The sequence below is a fragment of the Empidonax traillii genome, unplaced genomic scaffold, assembly GCF_003031625.1.
Source record: "Empidonax traillii isolate 1590-97213 ecotype Southwest subspecies unplaced genomic scaffold, ASM303162v1 scaffold227:size730986, whole genome shotgun sequence".
Classification (NCBI taxonomy): domain Eukaryota; kingdom Metazoa; phylum Chordata; class Aves; order Passeriformes; family Tyrannidae; genus Empidonax; species Empidonax traillii.
The window spans coordinates 139,439-162,260 of NW_020955420.1; the positions used below are offsets into that span (position 1 = coordinate 139,439).

General features: G+C 39.0%; 1 protein-coding gene across 3 annotated transcripts in view; it reads right to left on the reverse strand.

The window, feature by feature from the left end:
* NRP1 (neuropilin 1) overlaps positions 1–22,822 on the reverse strand; it is a 113,591-nt gene that overhangs the window by 20,500 nt on the left and 70,269 nt on the right. For 2 of the 3 annotated variants that reach the window (XM_027887992.1, XM_027887991.1), the window contains exons 8-12: positions 13,885–14,040; positions 11,065–11,209; positions 9,216–9,547; positions 4,604–4,748; positions 1,614–1,697 (exon numbers count right to left, since the gene is read on the reverse strand). In XM_027887992.1, the coding sequence (XP_027743793.1) occupies positions 1,614–1,697; positions 4,604–4,748; positions 9,216–9,547; positions 11,065–11,209; positions 13,885–14,040 (862 nt within the window). Of the gene's footprint in view, positions 1–1,592; positions 1,698–4,603; positions 4,749–9,215; positions 9,548–11,064; positions 11,210–13,884; positions 14,041–22,822 lie in introns of all 3 variants that reach the window. The other variant, XM_027887990.1, reaches the window with a different exon arrangement.

Genomic DNA, 22,822 nt, shown 5'->3' on the forward strand with positions numbered 1-22,822 from the left:
AGTACTAAAATAGGTTCAGTTCTTCAAAAGAGTTAGTGCTCAGAAAGGCCAGTGGCTGCTCCCTTGTCTTAGAGATTATAAACTGCTCCATAAGCACAACCTGCAAAAACTGCCAAAGGTTTTTCTTCTGCTCAATGAGCTTTCCCTAAGAGACATGTTGGATGCATTCCTGAGCTCCCTGAAGTGCAGAAACTGTGAGTGAACATGGAAGGTGCTTGAATAGATCTCTCTCCTTCCCCTCACACAGACTCCACCTATGTGAAATATGCCTCTACCTACTGGGCTTTGCCAGACTGTGTAGGGCTTTGCAGGAAGCCCCAGTGTTTCCTGACCTGGCTCTTTCTTTTCAAAAAGATAAATAAATCACAATGTTTAAACATTGAAAAATTTCTGAGTTACCTTAAATACAATACAGACTATTTTATCAGACTCCCCACACGGCTGTTTTCAAAGGGAATAAGATTCATCTGGGACACTGATTTGAAAAGCAGTGACAGTGACCGTGCACTGTCTTTTCCACTCAAGACTTGTTTTTTCAATTCATGATTTGCAACATGCAATTACAGGAGACATTGGCAAAACTCAGAAAGGGTTGGTGCTGAAACTGCACTTTCATTAGTATCTGCTCTCTGATGTTCTACTTGGTTCTGTCCAAAAAGCCAATCTCTTACCTAAGCTTTCCCAATGTCCTCTGGGACAGCTCTTGCCAGATTTTAATACTATTTTATATCATGGATATAAGAAGCAATAAACATTTATTAGATAAGCCCATCAGGGAGCAGTGATGAAATAACTCGTGTTGCTGCATCTAAAAATAAACTCAATTAATATAGATGTACAGATCTCATCAAACAGACCCAGAGATTTGCGGAACAAGTGACCTCCAAGAAGAGACCAAAAGCGTAGAGGTGCAGTGTCAGCTCTCCAGAAGGACTAGTGGTTCTGTGCAAAAGTGTGAGGATATGAAACCTAGAAAGCTTCCTCTGTTCCAGATGCAGACTATGTTATGTCTCCCCCCACTATTTTTCTGCTAGTGATGGCAGCTTGGAGAACATTAGCCCGTCTGTGGCTGTAATGCATTGTTGGTGGACAAGCTCATGGAAATATTTCTGGCAGTGTGAGTATGTGTAAGTATGCTTTGATGAAACAAATGTGTTTTGTTTCTCTCTGGGAAAGGTTTGGGGATGAGATTTGAGTCCTACACTAAATTTTAGGTAGGGAGCAGATATATAAATCTAAACAATATTTAGAGTTCTTCAATCTCAGACAATAAACCCCAAAAGGTTTGTACAGCTTTTCTCTTAATAAGAGAGAGTTTGATTAGGACGTTTGATTAGACACAATTCCTGCTACAAAAATTGCCCTCTCTTCCATCTAGTCACTATTATTTGCTTCAAAAATTACATAGCTGAGAAAACAATCAAAAGTATTGTCATATGTAAAAGGCAGATGCCCATGTTTTGGCAGCACTGACAGTACGAACTGCATACCAATGTCCATTAATGTTGAGTGATTAAATCAGTGCAAACATTTAGCTGTTGATGGATATGAGCTACAATGAAGCTGCAATGGAATGAGGATGGTTTCTGCACCTGTCAGTTGGTAGTCATCACCTGTGCCACTGTGACAGTTTGCCTGGTCATCATCACACTCATCCACGGGCTTGCCTTCAGAAATGGTCGGGACAGCGGTAGGAGCTGAAACAAAATCCAGTCACTCCGTTAAAACACGTGCCGGAGAACCAGCATACAATTGGCAATAACATCTCCATGAACACCACATGCTGTCTTCATGTGTTGTACCTTAGGACTGAAGCAACTCTCCCTTGCAGGTTAGTTAGCATTCCTATGGAACAGGGAATATCCTTTCTGACTCCAGCACTAAGGCTCTCTGATGTATCTGAGATCAGGGGGCAGCAAAGCCCTGGAGTGCCTATTCACTGACTGATGAGTGTTTATTGCTCCTACCAGGGAATAGTGAAAGACTGGCAAGGCAGAATGATAATCCGGGGGGGAGGGGAAGGTAGAAACCCCATAATTTTATTGCCGGCCAAAGTGCCTGTCAGTGGGCCTGCGTAGAGGAGCAGGAGGGGCGCATGCTCAAGCTGGTAATTCTCCAACATCCACCACATTGTTGAAGAAACCTCTCTGCAGAACACATGTAAGAGAGGAAATGTCTGAGCAGGGTCCTGGTAACAGTGGCAGGAAGGCAGTGTGATGTAGAATCACTTTGTGCTCAACGAGGAGACCTGAAAGGAGTTTCTTTTGTTTTTTGTTTAAGTTATAAATACATAAGACATCGGTGATGTCAGCCATCCCTCCCGGCCACCTGCCTGCTTCTCACTGGTGATGACTTTACGGTAGCTGCTGCCTAACCAGTAAAAGTCTGAATTTTTTTAGTACAATTAAAGCTTCAGATTTGTATAAGATGCCAGAAAACACATCTATAGCCTAGTGTTTGCAAAGCATGCCACATCTGGAAAATCAGAAGACAGAAACTTGGTGTTGTGTTTATGTTTTATGCCGCACGTATAGTTCCCTGACTCAAGATAAGCACTCTTGGAATGTGATCCAGGCTTTTGCCTGTTCTCACCTACTGTTATTTTCATTAGCAATCTTTTTTCACTCATTGTAAGTTATGCAATAATGCATGTCTTTTGCAGATTCTTCTTTTCCCTTCTACTGCCCCCAGCTCCTGTTGGCCACACAAGATCACAAAGACTGAGTTTTGGGCCTGAAAATGTCAGGAGAGGTGGTAGTTTTTGGAGCAGCTATATCCTGGGATGCAACATGCCTCTTTAAGACTCAGACCTATGCTTTTCAGGTTTAATCTACCTCTAGTTAAAGAAACAGTTCTGTACCTATTATGAATTATGCAGAGCATTTGTTCCTCACACTGCTATAAAAAACCCTCTAGGGGGTCCCTCTACCTTTCTATATCCAGTTAAGTTTCTTACCTTGATCTTTGTGTCCCTGCATAGCCTCAAGCTTGCCCACATCTCTGCCATCATTCCATATACACCCCTCTGGGATGCTTCAAGCACACAAAACTTGCCCTTGCTCATTAGTGCTGGAGAGCTGATTTCTACTCCTCTCTGTGCTAACTCCATGCTTTTCTCATCTCTTTTCTTGCTCAGTCAAGTGACTTCTCTTCATTCAGCTCCCTCCTTAAGATACAGTTATACAACAAAGTTTTCTTACTATGCTTCTCCCATGGGTAAATGCAAATTGACCTCACTTGTGAGGTCACATGGATGGCCTACAGGTGAGCATACATCAAAAGTACACCACAGAAGAAAGACAAATGCAAAAAAGTGTCCCAGGGAAAAAACCCTGTACTTGCTTTTGCAGTTTGCCTAAAAGCGGTCTCCTCCATCTCACTGAGCAATGTGTCCTTGTAAGGTGGTCCATAGACACACTTCTTGATGTCTAGGTGGCTACAGGAGCCCTGTGGCAGAAGCACTTTGCCCACAGGTTGTTAGTTTACATGAGGCAGGTGCTGGGTTTTCCTTTTTCCTGAGCAAGTAGCACAATAGTCTGCAGGAACTAAGTATTCCCACAGGAAATGAGGACTTCCTGCAGGAACTAAGAAGTATTTCCAACCTCTCAACTTTCCGGGCCAAGAAAAGGCATACTTATTCAATCTGGCCTTCACTAGAAAAAAACAACACAGAACTCCTCAGTTCTCACAGCAAATGCCTCCCACACTTCCCTCTTGGGGGAGAAATGGTGAGAAAGGAATGGAGGCAGAGCAGTTGCTTCCATTCATCTTGGGAGCCTGTCCCGCTACTTCTATACGAGGTGTTATATGAAACCCCAAATAACATGGTTTGCTATTCAGTGTGGTGTTAAGCTGGGTGGTTTATAAGCCTCGCCACTGTACCATCACCCACCAGACAAAATTGTGAAATTCACATAGTGTTGTCTGTAGTTATCTATAAAGGTAAATAATTATTGTTTATATAACAAAAATCAAAGCTGACTTCATGTCACAGTCCAAGGATAATTGTCTAAACTTTGCTTTTCCTGGTCTTTCATCTCCTATATACACTTGCAAAACTGAAGTTTGGTAAGGAACAAAGAGGTCCCCTTTACCCCCAAAAAGGAACAGCACAGACACTGTCTAGCCAAGTGATCTTTGCCCACCACAGTTTCTGGTGTGACTTTCAGGTCCTTTGAAGGACAGAGGGACATAATTGCTATATTTAGGGCAAAGCTCCCTGTGCATTCCCAGAAAACATTTCTTACGGGGCTCTATCGTGGTAATGCAAAATTTAAGTTCCTGTCTTTATTCTCTCCTAATAGCTCTATAATTCTCAAAAGTATAATCATAAAGCTGCTTAAGGGAATGGAAAACCATGTGGAGAATATAACCGTGATTCAACAAAGGAACGGGAAAAAAAAGAATAATACTTGTGCCTTGGGCATATTCAAATGTCTGCAGAGAAGGAACTGATTAGGCCAAGAAACAGCACTAATGGCAGTAATGGAAGCAAGAGTCCAACATGCTGCCTGTGCAGACACAGCAGTCTTCTGCAGTAGACCAAGTAGAGAATGTATTTATGAAAATAATAAAGTGCATTCATCTCTAGCAGAGCAATTACCTTCGAGTTCACAGCCCAGCAGCTCCATTCGCAGCCCCAGTCCCCCGTGTGTGGCTCTCTCAGGGTAGACACGGATGAATCTTGTCGATACAGGTTCAAAAGTCCGCAGTTCAGGCGTGTCATAGTTGGTGTTGCCTTCAAAAGTCTGCAAAGCATGACAAATAGTACTTGTTAAAAGAAAAAAAAAAAAAAAGCAAAAGGTATTTTCAACACTCATCCTTCTTCCTTCATTCTCCAGTCTTTCAATTAGGTGAGCAGTAGGACAGATTCTAACTGATTAATAAGTGTCAGGCATTCCTGTCCTAAATGAGAGTGGAAAATGCATTGTTAAAGCTTCTCAGAAAAGTAATGCATTTCATTTTTCATAAACTCAGTAGCGACCAATCCATGAGGGTCATAACAAGAGCTGAGTGTTTAATGAGACATGTTTTTAAATGACACTCTGATCTGGTGTTTAACTGGGTGACATTTCCAGCACTTCTCAGGGAAAAAAAATGGCTGAGGTGAAGATCCTGTCACCCTTTAAGTGGTTACAATATTAATCCAACTATTCAAGAGAAAATTTCAATCTGATTTCCCCCAGTGACAGAGTTTCACAAGTTGTAGTTATTTCAAAAGGCATAAATTAAACTTCAGGAACAGTAGATGCAAGAGTTCTTCCAGTGAGCCCGCTATTGAAGAAGAATAAAAAGAAGGAAAGAAGAAAGCTGCTTCCTGACAAAACTGCAATATAATCCAATGGGCAAGGCAGGTCAGCAAATGCACATTTCAGACAAAAATCTCTTCTCTGAGTTACAATCTGGGTTCTTCAGACATAATGCAACTCTCAATGGCATTTGATTGATACCTTTGGCTTCTCTTGTCATATAGATCTTTTGCATATAGAATATGTTATAATTTTTACTCATAGCAACACCTCAAGTACCTCCAGGAAGATGATCAATCTCTAGAAAGAATTAACTGAACAAAGAAACAGTCTTTGGCATGAAAACTTTATAACCCAAGATAGGCAAAAGCAGTTATTTTTACTCTATTTCATGGTAAAAGACGTCTTCAGAATATCGGGTAGAGAAGACTCTAAAGTACAAAATATGAAAATGTATATAACTACGAAGTAAAATGTTCTCATCCTTTTCTATAAATTAGTAAAATGGCAACACACTAAAAAACATCTTCTTTTAACTGCAGTTCAAATTTGGGATTAGAAGCACTACTATAAGAAACTTCTAACTCATAGCTGTGAAACCTGAAGCCTTCTTCAGGAAGAAACTATCAGATGCTCTTCACTTTGGATGAGAACAAAACCCAGCCTGCAATGAACTCCTTCTATTGATCTGGGACAGAGAAAACAGTTGCCATGGAAAAAAGCTGGTCATATTTCCCAAAGCACAAAATCAGCATAGGTAAACCTGATTGTTACTTGTACATTCGCTGTAGTCCTAAAAGCCTTGCTTGTTTTTACCTTGGCATTGTGATCCAATGGTCCACAATCCCTTCTGGCCATTGGTTAAAGAGTGCCAATGGCAAAAGCCAATAGTGACAGCAGACTGTGACCAACTAAAATAACTTCAACATAATGCTGCTTCTCCTACTTCCTAGGGAAATTGCACCTCCAAGGTGCCTTCAAAGGGCACTGGTTGACCCAGTATATTGTCAGTGCTTCGAAGACAGTTGTCAAGAATCCATGTGTAGAGGGCCTGTCAGAGCTAATTGACATGGAATTGCATATTATTATATTTGAATAACAATATAGTGCAAATGATCAGAAAAGCTACCTACCATGTGAGAAAGAATGAATGCCATTTTATGTGTACAAAGTAGACAGACACATGTATCTGAGGAATCCTTGCTCCCTTTTTAATAGTAGTCTTAATAGCAACATATAATAATGAAAACTGATTTATAAAAGAAATCACTACTGGAGTACTGACACGTAGACATTAGAATTCAATTGGCATCTAGAATTATATTGAATCATTGTCCTTTGTAGTGCAGAGCTGCCTGTGATTCAATTTTGACTGTTCATTTAAAACACATACTGATATTCTTTGTGGGAGAGGAGAGAGAGTATACAGCAACACTTTGGGAGTGTCTTTGATACAGGTTATGACACAAATTGCCTTCCTTCACTACAAAAGTAAGTTATAATAAATAATAGTGAAACAAAAGAGAAGCTAAACTGGTGAGAGGAAAAAAATTCCACCTTACATATTTTAAAATCAAAATAAAGATGGCAGAAAAATTCTAAAAGGATGTTCCAAATGGCAGGATGTTCTGAAGCTTCTTGTACCAGAAGTGATGAGAGGAAGTGTAAAAACAAAAAAAAAAAAACCAAACCAAAAAACCAAACCAAAACCAACCAACCCCATCCCCAGAAAAAGTGGAAGGAGGAAACAAGTATGACATGAAAATGGAGTTCTGCGTGGTGGTTTGGGGATTTGTGTTTTTCATTCCTTTGAGTGCTTGAGCTAGGCTACAGGGAAATATTTTGCGCATTCAAAAATTGCTGAAATTGGGTCACCCAAAGAGGAAGGAGTTATGGTAGTCCTTGTGAAAGGAGCTGCAGGCATGGATGACAAGATTGTGCTGAGAAGCAAGGTGATGTTTCACCCTTTGGACATATTCTATTGTTATGTTTAGCCTGTCGCTGCTCTTTCTTTTCCTAAAATGCAGTTGTTTGTTTATTGAAAGTCATGACTTTAACCAAGTGAAACGACGTGTTTCATTTCATATAACAGGGCTGTTTCTAATCCATGTTCCTGCTGTGACTCATTATAGCACGCTGTCCCATCCAGCTCTACTTACATTTAAAAATACTACGTTCCAGTATTAACATTTTAAATCCATCAGACTCACAAATCATGGGATTTATCTGATTCTCTTTAAAGAAAACTTGTGCTTCGAAAGAAAGTTTATTAAATATCTTGAATTTTGGGGAAGGATTATAATAACGCCATGAGAGATTTGAATTCCAGCCCTCTCCATTCCATTAATCTTGAAAGTTAATTTATGGTAGTGATGAAAGCCGAGGATGGGCTCAGTGCATTAGTTAGCACACTACTTTTCTTGTCAAACTCTAACTTCTGACAATGATGGCAAGTGCCTGTATTAGAAAACAGAAAGCCATGCAGCAGACGGCGCACTGCTTTGAAAGCATATGGCATTATTTTTTTCCCTCGTTGAGCCACAGTGTAGAAGTACATGTCAAAACAACATCTATTTTAGAACGAAAATGGTTAGATCCCATTGTTGATTTACACTCCCTTCACACTTTATGATGAAGTCAAAACTCATGGTAACAAGAGAAAGGAGATGACTGCAAAGGCTGAATTCGTTTAGTTTTAATCCCCCAAACAAATGATGAAAAGTGAGAAAATGCAGACATATTCAGTGCGATTAAAACAGGAGAGAACGAAGTCCAATATTTACCAAATGTGCCTGGAAAAGCTACATCCATGGGCCCACTCAGCTTTTCCTTTAAGGAAACACAGGTTTGCCCGATGGATGAGTCTATATAGCAAAACAACTTCTACATCTTATTTTCAAACTAACACAGATGAGATATGAAGCAACTCTCAGGATTTCCATCTGCCAAGCACCACAACGATTTGCCTTTTGAGGGCACATTTTGGTATGCAATCTCTGGTCATCCCAGTATTGTAGCCTACTCATTTCTTCAAGGAACTGAATAGAAAGACTAAAAAATGAGTGTGCCTTTTGAGGCAAAAATGCACTTTGTGAGCAATGACAACAAAATGGGATGGAAGATTAAAATGGGATTTGGTATAAACAAGCTAAACACAGTGCAATTTCCGCCCTGAAACACATACATGCAAAGACAAACCCAAACAGGTACATTCGCAGAAGCTTTTCTGGGTCAAGCTCATTTTCCTTGGCACGTAACCCAGCAATTCATTTGGTCCTCCCCTGTAAATGTCTTTGAGTTTCTGCTTAAGCCTATGAACCAGCTGCCCTTTATTCCCAAGCAACTGCCAAGATGCTTCACCAGTGACAATACAATAGTACTTTTCACTTGGAATGGGATAACTTGTCAAAAAATTCATCACTTTCTTTTAGAGGGACTGGGATCAGATCATGACAAAGAACCTGTGAAACTCTCCAAGCAATCTATAGGGAGTCCAGAAATACAACAGGTACCCCATTGAGTTAAATAACCCCATTCTTATTCTGCAGCTCTGACAAAAATAGATCAAAAGTAATTCAGTGTCTCAAATAAATTTGTTCACTTTCAGTTTTAGCGTAGAGTTTAGTTTTTTGGAGTAGACTTTTAAATCCCATTGCATGGGATTGTGCAGTAACCTGGGGACCACAGAAGCACCAAGCTGACAGAAATCAAGCCCGAACTAGCTGCTGAATAAGCAAAACCTTTGCTGCCAGAGAGAGGCAAATATCCCAAGGCCAGCTCTTGCCCTCATGGGATGGCTCCCATAGCATCCCTTCAGGGTTGCTGCCCTTGGAGCTCCCCTGCTTGGCCTCATCCCAGTTGTGAGCCTTTTCTAAGGTCAGAGATAGATGCACAAAAATGTAATGTAAACTATATTTTTTTTTGTTTTAATGCAACTTTTCTTTAGTGCAGAGTTTTTTTCCTTACCTTTATCTTTTTCTTGGTAGAATCCATGATCATTTTCCAATCTGATCCATTGTTGCTGTAGCCAATTTTGAATTTTTTCATGAACACTTTGTTTTCTCGGTGCTTGCCTCCCTGGACAATTATGCCCCTCACTATTTTTTCTTCACCAAGGTCTATTTGAAGCCATTCGTTTGTATATGGGTGAGTAGTTGGTGGCAGCGCCCAACCTGAACGGCTTGTTATGAGCCGAGCATTTTCTGGGATCCAGTTTCTATCCACTTGAGTAGATGCAGTAATCTGAGAGTCAGGAATGAGCCCAGACACCATACCCAGCATCCCAGAGCAAGGATAATCTACAGAGAAAAAAAAAAAGTCCCAAATAAATTAAACAGTTAATCTGAGCAAGCACCAAAACAGAAACAGGATACATCAGTCGATTCAACTATCGTAATTACTATAATTAATTAATTATTTCTTATATCCAAAAGAATCTATTTGGATTTGTATATAATTTTCATTTGTTCGAACTTGCACATACTAGTTTTGGCAGGAAGTACCAAAATACCACAAGTATTTTTGGCTTGGTGGGAACCAAAAGGAGCAGAAAATCCTATTCTATTCTTGTTTTCTATTCTTCTTGCTAAGGTAAAGAGGGCAGGGTCATCTGAATTTGTGAATCTTTCCCTAGAGAAAACTTCCAAAATCAGCCAAAACCTGGTTGCAGATTATTTTATTTTAGTGGCATTGGAAATGGAACTCTTCATACATTCTGTAAAACATCATTTATTGCTACATGTGAGATTTTCTATTGTGTTTCCTGGGTCTCAGAGTTTTTCAGATGAAACAGAAGCTAAATAGTTGCTTCTTTTATGATCCTAGATAAATGTAAATTAGAAATACCTGCTAACAAGGAATGAAGATTTCCAACATAGAATGTAACAGTAGTCCTGCTGACATTACCTTCATCTAATCTGAAAAGATTTCATAGAATGGCCCGGAATTCTTTAACAAAGTAATTAGTAGTCTTATTTTCCTGTTGTAGGAAAATCAATCCTAAGAAACATTTTCAAGACTAAAGACAGGAAAAAAAAATCCCTAGAAGTACTAAAAATTACTGCCAATGAATTATGTTAAGTGCTAAAAAACGTTCTAGAAAAATTAGTTTTGTAAAATATATTAACTCCTTAACATTTTCTTTCATCTATAACATGTATTTTTACTTTACATATAAAAGCACCTCCATTTTGTAGGAAGCATAGGAAATGTAAAACTATATAAAAAAATTTCAAAAAAAATTTGTCATAGGTAACTGTGTGATATAAAGGATATTGGATTACATTCCAATACTGATAATTATTGAGAACTTGACTATAAATACCATTGCTTGCACAGGTTTCAGATCTAAGTGTTTGTACTTCACAATGCTTTTATATATAGTTGTGTATGTGTGCTCCTTGGGAAGCCTGCTGAGAACTACCAATGAACAGCAAGCATGAGAGAGAGGGACTGGGGGGTTAGGAAGGGAAAATAAGATGAGAATTTGCAAAATATCCATGTTTCTCCAGTATTTGCAAGGACCTGTAAAGTAATTATATGTAAATTAGATGTAAAGTAATTAGATGTAAATAAAGTAATTACAGCTCCATGGAAGGAAAAAGCAAGGAAAGTAATTAGACCTAAAAGATAACATCAGAACAATATTCAGGTAATACTAAATGTTTGGGTTGTTGTGTTTCCTTTTTTTTTTTTTTAACATTTCTAGATTCACACCATACTGGAAATTGTGAACATGCATTTCCCTCACAAAAATAAAACCCACAGCATAAGCATAATAAATTCCTTTGATTTTATAATCCTTCCCAAGACCTACCTGTTATCTTGCAGCCATAGACTTCAAATCTCAGTGAAACTCCATTTTCCCAAGACACGGGTCTAATTCGCACAAACCGCGTTAAAACTGGTTTGGCAAAAGGTCTGTAAACAACATCAGTGGGATTGCTATTCCCTTGAAACACCTTTGTGTGGAAACAAAAAGTATATATGTGTTAGACTTTCTCCTAAATGGTGTTTACAATTCTGTGTTTTACACAGAGTTATGATATAAAGTCTAACCAGGGTTATTTTGCGGGGGGTTGAGACCAAAGACTTGCATGGGAAACTCCTTCATTAATCTCCTAACACAATTTCTGCAGACAGATTAGCTTTTTCTGGGAAGGAAAAATGAAGATGGAAGGTGTTCAGTGATACTAAAAAAGGCGTTCCTAATTCCCAGATCTACATGCAGGAATGACATACACTGGTCTTTGTCACCCAAGGACTTCTGTGTCCCAGAAGAATCCCTCAATGCCCCACTAGGGCAGTTTTATTTCTAGTACACTCGTGGAATGATAAAAAATGCTACAGAGCATCAGGTTCAAACTAAAGGTTTGGATTTCAACTAAACCACACAGAAATCCTATATGGAGTTAGGATAAAAACATATTATTTTGCTGTACTTGGACTTAAAAGTTTTGTAGAGGTTATCATGCAAACCTTGCTTTGTTAACCTCCTATTTTCAAATCCTTTTCAAGAAGTACTCAGATTTTTTTTTCTCCTTGCATACTGAGATGGAAGTCTATTTAAAATCTACATAACAGGCTTTCAGATTTTCCCTGCATCCCCTGAGGCTGGCAGTCAAATTAGATGAACAATGAAACTTCCACAAGAAGGGACAGGATTGGGCTGTGCTTTCATGTTGAGGAACCTGTAGACTTGCTCCTTCCTAGCAGAGCTGAAACCTTGCAATGTTCTAGTCCAAAGAAAGTGATTCAGCTTCCTGCTTCTTCCTCATGTAGGGAAGACCGATTTCCTGTTGTTTTCCATGGATACAAACCCCTCTCCTTTTATGGGACATTTCTCCCATTTCTTACACACACTGTCTACTTTCCTGTTTGCTACTTACTGTAAGTGCACTAATTGTATCAGTGGCCAAGAGCACACAGCTGTCAACTCATCAGGCTCAGTTACATCTCAAGTAATTTAATATCTAGTAAGATATTTTAAATGGAGCTACATTTCTTTTCAGCAACGTTTTTCTCTGTGAGGACCGCCTGTTGTTTTCTAAAAGTTTGCATCTGACAGAGAAAATGAGATTTTTCTCTAAAGTACACAGCTTCCTATATGGTGTTAGTGAAATACTAGGGTGAGGCTGCCTTGAAGAGATTTGTAACTGTGAACTTTTAATGGGAATTAAAATATTAGAAAGAGAATGGTGCATGGTTTTCTCTTGTCTCGATCAACAGCAAAATATTGCCATTTTAGAAACCTGATTTTTTATAAACCCTTTGGACAAGTGACACAGGTTTAGGAAGTGTTCTCATTAATTAAGGACAGCATGTGCAAGAGAAACTCATGTAAAATACACTCTTGGAGAGTTTACAAATTGAAGCTGGTAATGAAAATCAGGCACAGTCTGATTTTGAAAGAAGCAGTTTTTCAGATTATAGAATCCAGAGCCAGGAAACCATGTGTCTCATACCAGCCACAGTACTGGCTCCTCTTATGACTTTGGGCAAGTCAGTTATTGTATCTTTATATATCATTGTACAGTGGCATTTGACCTTCTGAAGTTCGTGTACAACCAGGATAACACCTGTCAAAGAGAAGCTTTCAGTGGTCATTTTTTTATTGTTTCACAAAGTGCTTCAAAGAAGAAAGATGTATGTGTTAAGTACTGCTACCATTTTGATTAGATAAATGTGGACTTGGCACAGCATTTACAGATGAGTCAGGGACAAACCAGTATCCAAATATTTAAAGCTAGATAGGGTTACACTGATAGAGTTTGATATTGTACAGCTCTTCTGTGTCTTCATAGGAGGGTCACAAAAAAACTGTCCTGAAGGGAGGTACCACAAAACCTTTCCAGTTGCATCAGCCCTTGGCAGCCTCTGGGGATGCTGCTTCCAGGCACATCCTGAGTGAGGTGGGAAGGGAGGCACAGCCTCACTGGGGTTATTCATGTGAGAGCTGGAGTAGAACTGACTTCTCAGTAATAAGCTTTATGCTCACGGTAGCGGATAATGAAGACTTTCTTACAAGTGTCTAAAGCTGTTTCATTGGGAGGTCACAGAGAGCAAATCTGCTGATAAATGGAAAGGTGATAAAAATCTATAAGGATGGAAAGATGTGCCTCATCATCTGTCTGCATGACCCCCATCACTGAGATACTTGGAAGTATAATAAACCACTAATCACTTGCTAGTGCTCCTGCAAGACAGCATGGCTGTGCACAGGGAGCTGAGGCGCTGACACGTTGCATATCCACAACTTCGCTGTAGATAACAGAGCAACACAATTTTTGAAAGGTTCTGCATAATGTTTTTCTCAAGGTCACACAGAAGATCTCTGGCAAGCTGGGAAAGAGCAGAACACTCCAGGAAAAAGAAACAAATCACTCAAATTATAGTGCCTTCAACAGATAAGGCAGCACCTTGTACCATTTTCAGCTGCTCTAAGCTTTGCATAAACAATTTCTGTGGCCCATCACTATTGAGACAATAGTCTGGATTTGGCAAAATGTTAACCCTGATCAGCTTGACTAAACCTGTGATACCTTACTCCTCTTTTATAAACAGCTAATAGCAACTAAACAGTTTAACAGACTATTTCTTGGCTGAAGAGCGATAAGAGATTTAAAAAATTACTTACAACAGGTTTGTTTCCCTCCTTCAGTGTAATCCAGTCCTCTCCATTGGAGCTGACATCTACACGATATGTTTTCAGATAATATTCTTTCTTTGTTTCTTTTGAGATGGCTCCTTGGGTCCCAATTCCAGAAACAAAGCGGAGAAGGCCTAGATCTACCTGGGGTAGAGAATAATTTGGGATGTGAGGACAGTGAGTTCAGAGCATGACAATACTGAAGAAATGGCACCCCCTCCACCCCACCATGTTTTACAAAGATAATAAGGATTTTGTATGACGGAAATTGCAAAATATTGTCGATAATAACATAGACCTAATCGCCTGTTTAGTAAACAGTGTCATCACAGAAGATGGGAAAATTTGCCTAATTAGCCAGAAGGGTTATTCACATGCCAGAGAATTCTCTTTTCTCTGTGAGGGAGTAACCAGAGACCCCATCAGTGCGAGTGGGAACCAACAGACTGCAGAGAAGTTACTAGAGAAATTCGCCAAGGACCAGTCTGGTGAAAAACCTTACTTAATACTTCCATTAACTACCTTGCATAGATGCTAACGAAATTTGCTAAGGACACAAATCTGCAAGGCCTTGTCAATACAGAAGAGACTCATGCAGTGAGAACTAAATGGCCCTAAGGATTGCAGTATTAGAAATCAGATGAAATTTAATAGTACAATGTCAAAGATGTGCACTTAGGAAATGATAACAAGAATTCTGCCAAAACTCAGGAAATAGTCGCCTGCAAGTAGAAGAGAAGAAAAGAATCCAATGATGTATTAGTTAGTCACAAGATAATTACAAATCACTAGATGATTTTTTTAGGAAAAAGGCAGATTAGTTGCTTTTGCTGTATGATGTATTTGAAGAAAACACAAAAAAGCATTAGCACAAGTGTAACAATTCTGTTCCAACTGTCAAAAGTGGACTTCTATAACTAGAAAATAATATCATTTTGAACTTGTTGGAGCAATGAATGCCATGGTGTGCACACAAACGCTCATTAGAGGTTTTCACTCTTTTTCACTCACTCTCTCTCTTTTACAAACGGACAAGTGATTTAGGCTAATCTTGCTCTCCCCCCTGTTATTTGTCATCTAGATCTTTTCCTCACCTAGTTCACCAAAGAAATATCAGTATATTTGGGAGAATGGTGTGGGGTACAGGAATACAGCTACTCAAGTCAGTTCTGCTGGCAAAAGAAATTTTTGTCTCAGTGCACAAGTCCAGTTGCCAAATGGCTGAAACCAGGCACAAAACTTTCTCACAGGCAGGTTGGTGACCACAGCTTGAAACTCCTGCCACTTCTGTATAGCCCTTCTTTTAGCTGTAAAAACAAACCAATTAAATTCTTCACCCTATTTCTCTACAGCTAGAACCTTTTCTTTGTTTCCTAAAGCAAACCATTTAATTTCATTATAAAATGACACTATTCACAAAATATTAATCAGAGTCATTTATCCCCCTAAACTTCATTTGCCCAGAGTTCAGTATGATAGTAATAGGTTGAATTAACAGGTTGAATTAACCCTTATCAAGTGAATTGTCCCATGAATGTCTCAGGCTTCTTCATTATTTCCAAAGTATGCAGGAGGCAGAATATATGTGTCCTGTGTCCCACAGGCATCCTTTTTCCTGGATGTATGTCATATATCTAAAGGCGCTGGAGCAGTTCAATCAACATGCTCTGCATTCTCTCCCAAAAGGCTGAAGGAAGTGCTATTGAGGACAGAGTGTCTACTCTCTCAATGCCCATGTCATATGCAAGGCATTTTGGAGTCCTCCAACACAAGAATAGCAGCCTTGTATGTGACAGATAGAACTGGCTTTCAGGGCAAAACCCCTGCCCCAGTTTTTAAGGCTGGTAAAGTCTATATGTAACATTTCAGCCCTTGTCTTTGGGGGTGAAATGCTGCAACATCTTGGTTTTGTGTGATTAAAAAGAACAGCCTTAAGAGAAAAAGAATCTCAGCACCGCTTTACAAAAACAATCAAGTGATTTAAAGCAACTGGAGAGTCTCAGATGTTAGATTGTTGCAATCTGAAAGTTAATGGGGGAATCTGGGCATTACTGCACTGAGCAATCTCAGCTTAACTTCAAATGCTCTCCAGACTGTACTCTGCTGATTGTAAAGTGTGCTGCACTGAGTTATGTCCAATACCACATTCACTTCCAGGCTGAAGTGCACTTGAAAATCTGGAAGTCTGAGGGAGTGCAGAGCTAAGTTATTTAAATGATCTGCTTCTCTTACAATTTGAAACAGCTCTTCAGTTTTGAAATGATTAGGGTCCCAAGCCTGTGCCATTCCAACTGATTTGAAATTATTCTAGTAGGGGCTTTTTAATATACAGTAAGTACTTCATTGTGAATAAAGTCAAGCAATGGCCTATTACAGGAGTTCTAGGTATTTGAAGCTAAGTTAAAATTTAACATTGATGGTTTAGGGAAAGGTTTGATTACTTGGTGCCTGAGCTAACAATTGCTAGCAGTCACTGACCCTTTAAGTGTCTCGGGCTTGCCCCATTAGAAAACTTAAGGTCCCCAAATTCTGCTTAGTCCCAAATTTGGGATTCAATACACCTTAACTCCTGGGCACTGAATATCCTGCAGCATCAATCTCACTGCCCAGGACTCAGTCCTAAACACACCAGGGATACACACATCTACCTTCATGTCTAAAAGATGTCAGGATTCTCTCACTGGGGGAAAGAGAGAGACTCTGAGAGAACCTTTAATTTATTGCCTACAAGTAAAGGAAGGAAAGGCAACATCATTAGCACTCCTGACTTCAGTAACTGACATAAGACAGAAACTACAGTAAGACAGTACTGGAGGAGGGAGAACTACTCTCCACATAGATGTGCTCTCTCTGAATCAGCAAATCTTTATGTGCTTCTTGAAAATTGGAACTGTGTTAACAGCAGTCCTCTCCTGGAGTGCCTGGACTCTGACAGCTGTAGTGTTCAGCACAGCTTTAAACCCCTTGCAAAAGGAAGCGTTAACCCCAGACCTGACACATGCCAGGGGCTGTTTGTTCACAAACTGATAGAGGAAAAAAGAGTAATATTTCTCCATCAGTGCTATTTTGTGAGAAAGGAGCAGTGCAAACAAGAAAGGCGAGGCTAAGCAGCAGAGAAGCAGAAGGGTCTCTTGGAGTTTTCAGTTCTGTGTCAGTGAAAAGGTCCAGGAGAGAGGCAGGGCTTGAGGCATTTTCCTCCCTTTGATGGTTCTCTGCAGTGGCCTCCAGAGAGGCACCACTCTTCTCCAGGTGCATGAAAACAGAATTGCAACACTGAGTACCCCTCTTTTGTGTCTAAGTATGTTTGCAAATCAAGCTCTAAATGTATCGATCTTCTTCTGAAGGTAAGGTGACAGAAACGAGTTATGTAGAAGACTACCTTGGAAACCTCATGACACATTTTTTTTTGGCTGTTAAGCTCACCCTCATTAATCACTTGGTGATGTATTTTGGGGTTTTTTTCAATGTCTTTTGAAACTCTGCTTTCTATAAAATGTACACATTGTCCATAAAACAAATATTCTAAATGCCACAGGGACTGCTCAGAGTTGAAATTCAACCATATCTACTGTTATTAGCATTTGGAACCTGAGGGTAGCAAAGTGTGGCTGTGGCAAGACACAGCTCTTCTCCATGGTTTCCAGAGAAATCAATGTAGGGGGTAGTAGCTCTGAAACAGCCGTGTCACCAAACAGATAGGAACTGGTTTGCATTTTGGAGGTTTATGCTTATAGAGGTCAACTCTCTGTGTAAGTTCCAGTCAAAGGGGAACTTCCAAAGAAGGTCCAAGTTTTAACATGACCAGAGGCTACCCATTTTTCTCAGATCCAGGCTCCTCCAATTACAGTAATAGACAGTAATACAAATCTTTAATAACTAGCTTTTTGTTTTGGCCTTCTTGTCCTTTTTGTTTTAAGAACTTGTGTTTCATGTTAAAATGACTGTGGAGAGAAGTGGTGATGAAATGCGGTACTTTTGAAGATGAACATCAAATGCATTTCCCAGCAATTATTTGACATTTAACTTTCTGCACATATGATAAACAAACATCTGGTATTTATTTAGAGAATGCAAGTGATTCTGTAAGTTACTGCAAGCTGTATGGCTGTGATCTGAGATAGGCAGATGTCTCCAAACCTGATATACTGACGTTCCATTACAGTGACCAGAGTTTCAGCTTTGACTAACTGCAGTATGTTGCTAATTCTTTTTTCAAATTTTGGTCACTGTCATTCTGATTAAAAAGCATATATCTCTTGGAAAATGATGCCTTAGGGTCTTATCCAAAAACACAGCCTCTGATAATTGCTTGTGCTGCAGTGTGACTGTCTTTATTCGTAAGTACAAGTGTGGGAGCAGAACTGCCTACAGGAATGGGCCCCTAACTTACAAGAAATGAGGAGCATCTCAAGTGTGTATTTTTTTTTCCAGGAGAGAAATGTTCATGTAAAAAAAAGCCTCTGTTATTCCTATTTCTGAAATTAATTTCTTTCCTTCAAGAGCATATTGCAAGGCACTAGCTACATATGAATTACTTCCTCTCTATTTATTCTGCAATATCTTTGAGCATCCAGGAGAAATATTTTTATTGCTGTCTTACTGTCTCCAAAAAATGTTAGTGGGTGACACATTTTTAAGATGTAGATATGCAAGGGATGGCATATGCCATCTCATTTTATTAGAGACCAGTTAAAAAGAAGAAAAAAAAAAACATTTAGCTCTCTACAATGCATCACGTAGCAAATCTTAGCAAACTGCTGGATAAAGAACAACACACGACATACACGGCTTGAAATTAATATTGCTGCTTCCTGTCGTCATACATAACCATGTCCAAGTATGGAAGACCTTATTTTCAGAATGAAAATCTGCCTTGTTAAATAAAATACAGTCATTGAGGGAACTGCAGCAAGGGAGCAGTTTTGCCAGCTTTTAACACTCCTACTGTAGGTCTGTTCAAAACCTGAGAAAATAAAGGACTGAGTGCTGGAGTTTGATTAACAACAGGAAGCTTTTTGTTGTGGGCATCTCTTGTGGCTTGAAAAGCTGTACAATCCATCACTTGACACAACATACCAAAGTAAATATTTTTAGAGAACTGTGTCATTTCCCTAGATAGCATACAGTGCTCTGAGTCAGATTAACTATTGTGATGCTTCACTGTTCTTCTGTTAAATATTTAATTAAGCAAGAGTTGATCTTTTTTTATTAAGTATTGCTTTTGATTTGACCAATCATGCTTCCTCAAGAGGTATATACAAATAAGACTTAATTCCTTTTCTTATTAGATTATAATGCTAAGAAAAAATGGCACAGGCTCCAGTAGAAATTCTGAAAATAGTTTAATTAATTTGGTTGGAAAATTACTTCCAAAAGTCTTCATCCTTGAAAAAAGTACTTATTACAAAAGCACAACCCTTTGATTAATGAAAACGTGTAAATATTCATCCTGGGTTTAACCAAAAATAGTTAAGCCTGTAAACTATCTCAGATCTTTGTGCAAAATTCTCAGTGATACTCGTGGCAGCTCCATTAAGAAAGTGGGGGGAAAATACTGCTGTTATTAAGATCTCTCCTGAGTCACTGAAGTCTTTCTCGTTGACCTTGACAGCAACATCCTGAGAGCTCCAAAAGGGAAAGCAGCTAATCACACGCTTAACTTCTAGTCTGTGCCTAACAACTGTCCTCAGCCAGCATGTTTTACTGAACTGATGCCTATGTGACTTGGCAAAAATGGGGAAGCATGAAAGAAGAGATGAGCAAACACTCATGCCAAAGAAACAGGAATTCTTGGCAGCAAAAGGGAAACAACCTTTCTCTAGCATTTGAAATATATATTCCTCACAATCTTGACCTTCTGCTTAAATCCTTTTCTGCAGCAGAAAAAAACATAAGTGTAAAGATTCCCTCAACTGAAAACAAGGATTAGAGTCAAAGAATGCTATCGTGTTTAGCTAGTGATGCTAGGATAGCAGTATTGAGTACAATAACTTTTTTTAGAAGCAGATCCACCAGTTTCTATGGGAGATAATTTAAGATAATGATGAAAAAGTATGAGTGATGAACATAAGATAACCTCAGCCATCATTATAGAGCTGGTTCAAGAAGGAAAAGATGCAGAAAGCATAAGAAAACCAAAATCCAGAAACAAAAAGGAAAAAAGAAAAGACAAGAAAATAATGAAAGAAAAAGCCTCTGTGTCTCTGACAGCGAAAAGATAATGCTTGTGTGGGCTGTGTTGCATCTGGATTCATGGCACATTCTCCCACTCTTATGTTAATTTTTTTTGCATAAATCAGAAGCAACTAATTAAAAAAGAAATATTTAATTCTGACATGTTCTTTGAACTGGTGTTCCATCTGGTTCTGTTTGAATAGTAAAATCTGCTGTAGTCGTAAAAATTGGCAAGCAGCACTCTGGTAAAGAGAAACAAAAGAGACTCAGTACAGCAGGTTAATACACTAGCATTTTAACTGGAGACATTTTCAAAATTCAGCAAACCAAATTGCTCCAGTATGGAAACTATAAAGATCAAATGTGAAAGAGAAACGCTGCAAGAGGGCTGGGAGCAGCACTGACACTGGTACACAAGCTCTGTGTGATACTTGCAGTGTGGGTCTCTGAAGAAGCTTGGTTTGCAAGCAGAGGCAATGCAATGCTCCCCTGAAAGAGGCTCTCTCTGTTGTGTGAAATGCATCCAGTGCACATGCAGTGATAGGGAATGATCCTTATGTTATTCATTTGCAATCCTCACCTTTTGCTTTCCTGTGATGCTCTGATATAACACGATTGTTATTCAGAAGACTCAGAAAATACCTTTTTCTTAATTTATTTTTCTTACTTGAAAACTACTTAAATCCTGAACACCAAGATACAATAAACTCAGATAACAAAGGGAGGAAAATGTAACCGTATTGGGTTTTCTATAGACTCTGGGATCCAAGCAATCAGCATCCTATGCCATTCAAACCCTCTCTGTAGCAGTGAAGAAAGGCTGATTAACTCCCAGTGCTTTAGAAAAAGATTGTTTTACATCTTTCAAGAACATATCTTGCTGTGAAATATTACTTCTTTAAAATGAAAACCTTTGCTTCGGCACTACATTAACTTGCAAATGGATAACCTAAGACATGTATAATGACTTGGTCAAAAAAAAGGGGGAATGTGAATAGCCCCTTTCTCCAGCTAAGATACTTAGGAACCCTTGCTGAGCAATAAATGAGTCAGGAACGTAATACTTTTAATTAACATTTGCTGAATACTTATTTGTAATTTACATTTAATTTTAAACCTGAGCTTAATCCTGTGATCTGGAATGAAGACAACTATTTAGTGCAGTTTGAATGTGACCTTCCCCAGTTCGAGTTAGAAACTATAGAAAAGGGAAACTCTATAGCAATACTTGCAGAACTACTCTTTTCTGAGAAAAAGGCATAATTGTAGGACTTTCTTTCCCCTAAGTGTACTGAGCAACTAATGCCCAAACGAGTAATCCAAAGCTTCTCTATCAGACTTCTTCACATGTGAATAACTAGGGTTTGGGTGGAAAACACTCAATTTTGCCTATTAAGTTCTTTTGTAGATTTTTTTTTTTTCCCAACTGCTGTCCTGTTAAAATCAGAGGGTACAGGCAGGAGGGCTTGATTTATAATTTTGGTGTTTTGAACATAAGTACAATATTACATGTGTAAACACACAGTAATAACTTCTGCTTCTTCCTGTTTCACAGCATACCTATGCTAATGGCTAGGAAGCTGTTAAGTGAGGGATGATACACTATGCAAAATTAAACCTCTGCTGTCTCAGACAGTACACCTTGATGGTGTAGACAGATCTGACAGTGCAATCTCTGTTCAGAGCCAGTTCCACTGAAATAACTGGAATTTACTACACTCAGATATTTTTGAAAGTTCAGACTTCGGGTTTTTATATAAAAAATCGCAGCAAAATCAGAAAAAAATACCAGTGTCTATGATATAATATTTTTTAAGCCTAATTTCACAGGCAATTGGAGTAGGTGTATAACCTGTGTCACAGAGAAATACATGTGTTTTCTTGTGATCAGCTTTCTCATCTTGGAAAATCGTCATAGTCTCTTTAAATCAGTCATTCATCCACAGGAGTCTGCATTCATTTATTCTCTGTTAAATGGAACTGTCAGTTTTGTTGCATCAAAATTCGATTTTCTATTTCATACACATTGTGTATGATGATTTTAATTTACTACTGGGTCACCAAGCAAGTCACTGCTTTTTGAAAATATGAGTTTCTGCTACCTTCTAGAAAAACATCAGGTAGCTGCAGTTAGATGATGTGGTGAGGGTACTGTAAGTCTGTGGTGAAAAGTGAGTGACAGGCTGCATATGCAAAGATTATTCCACTTTTTCTGATATGTCCCTCATAGCTCTGAGGAGTGCACACAGGTAGATGAAATACTTCTGAAGTTGTGATTTGGAAGTCCTACTGCTGAGAGTGGTGCTCTTGTCCCCTGCTGCTGGAGGAAGGGAGACAATAAAGGGATGGCACAGGCTAATGACTACCAAGACAACTCTCAGGTGCTAAAACGAATCAGGGAGATTGTCTGTCCCCAGCTCTGCCCTTCCCTTAGCAAAGCACACTCAAACTCCAGCCACAGGGATTTAATTTTCAGAGTTTCTTTGGTCAGCTAATGATGTCTGGTTTGTGTACCTTCACTATGCCTATCTAAAAGTTACTACTCTATCTCCAGTTATGTAAAGAACAAAGCTATTGATTTTTAAGTGCTGTGGCTTTTAAAAATAAACACAAGGGTGTATTTTCTGAGTTAAGCATATCATGGAAGAGGGGGAGCACTCCTGTCGACAGTTAATTTTTAAGACCTGATAAGAGCATTCAAAAATTATTCTGTGCTATGTTAACCCTTCAGCCAATAGCCTGAAGTTGGTAG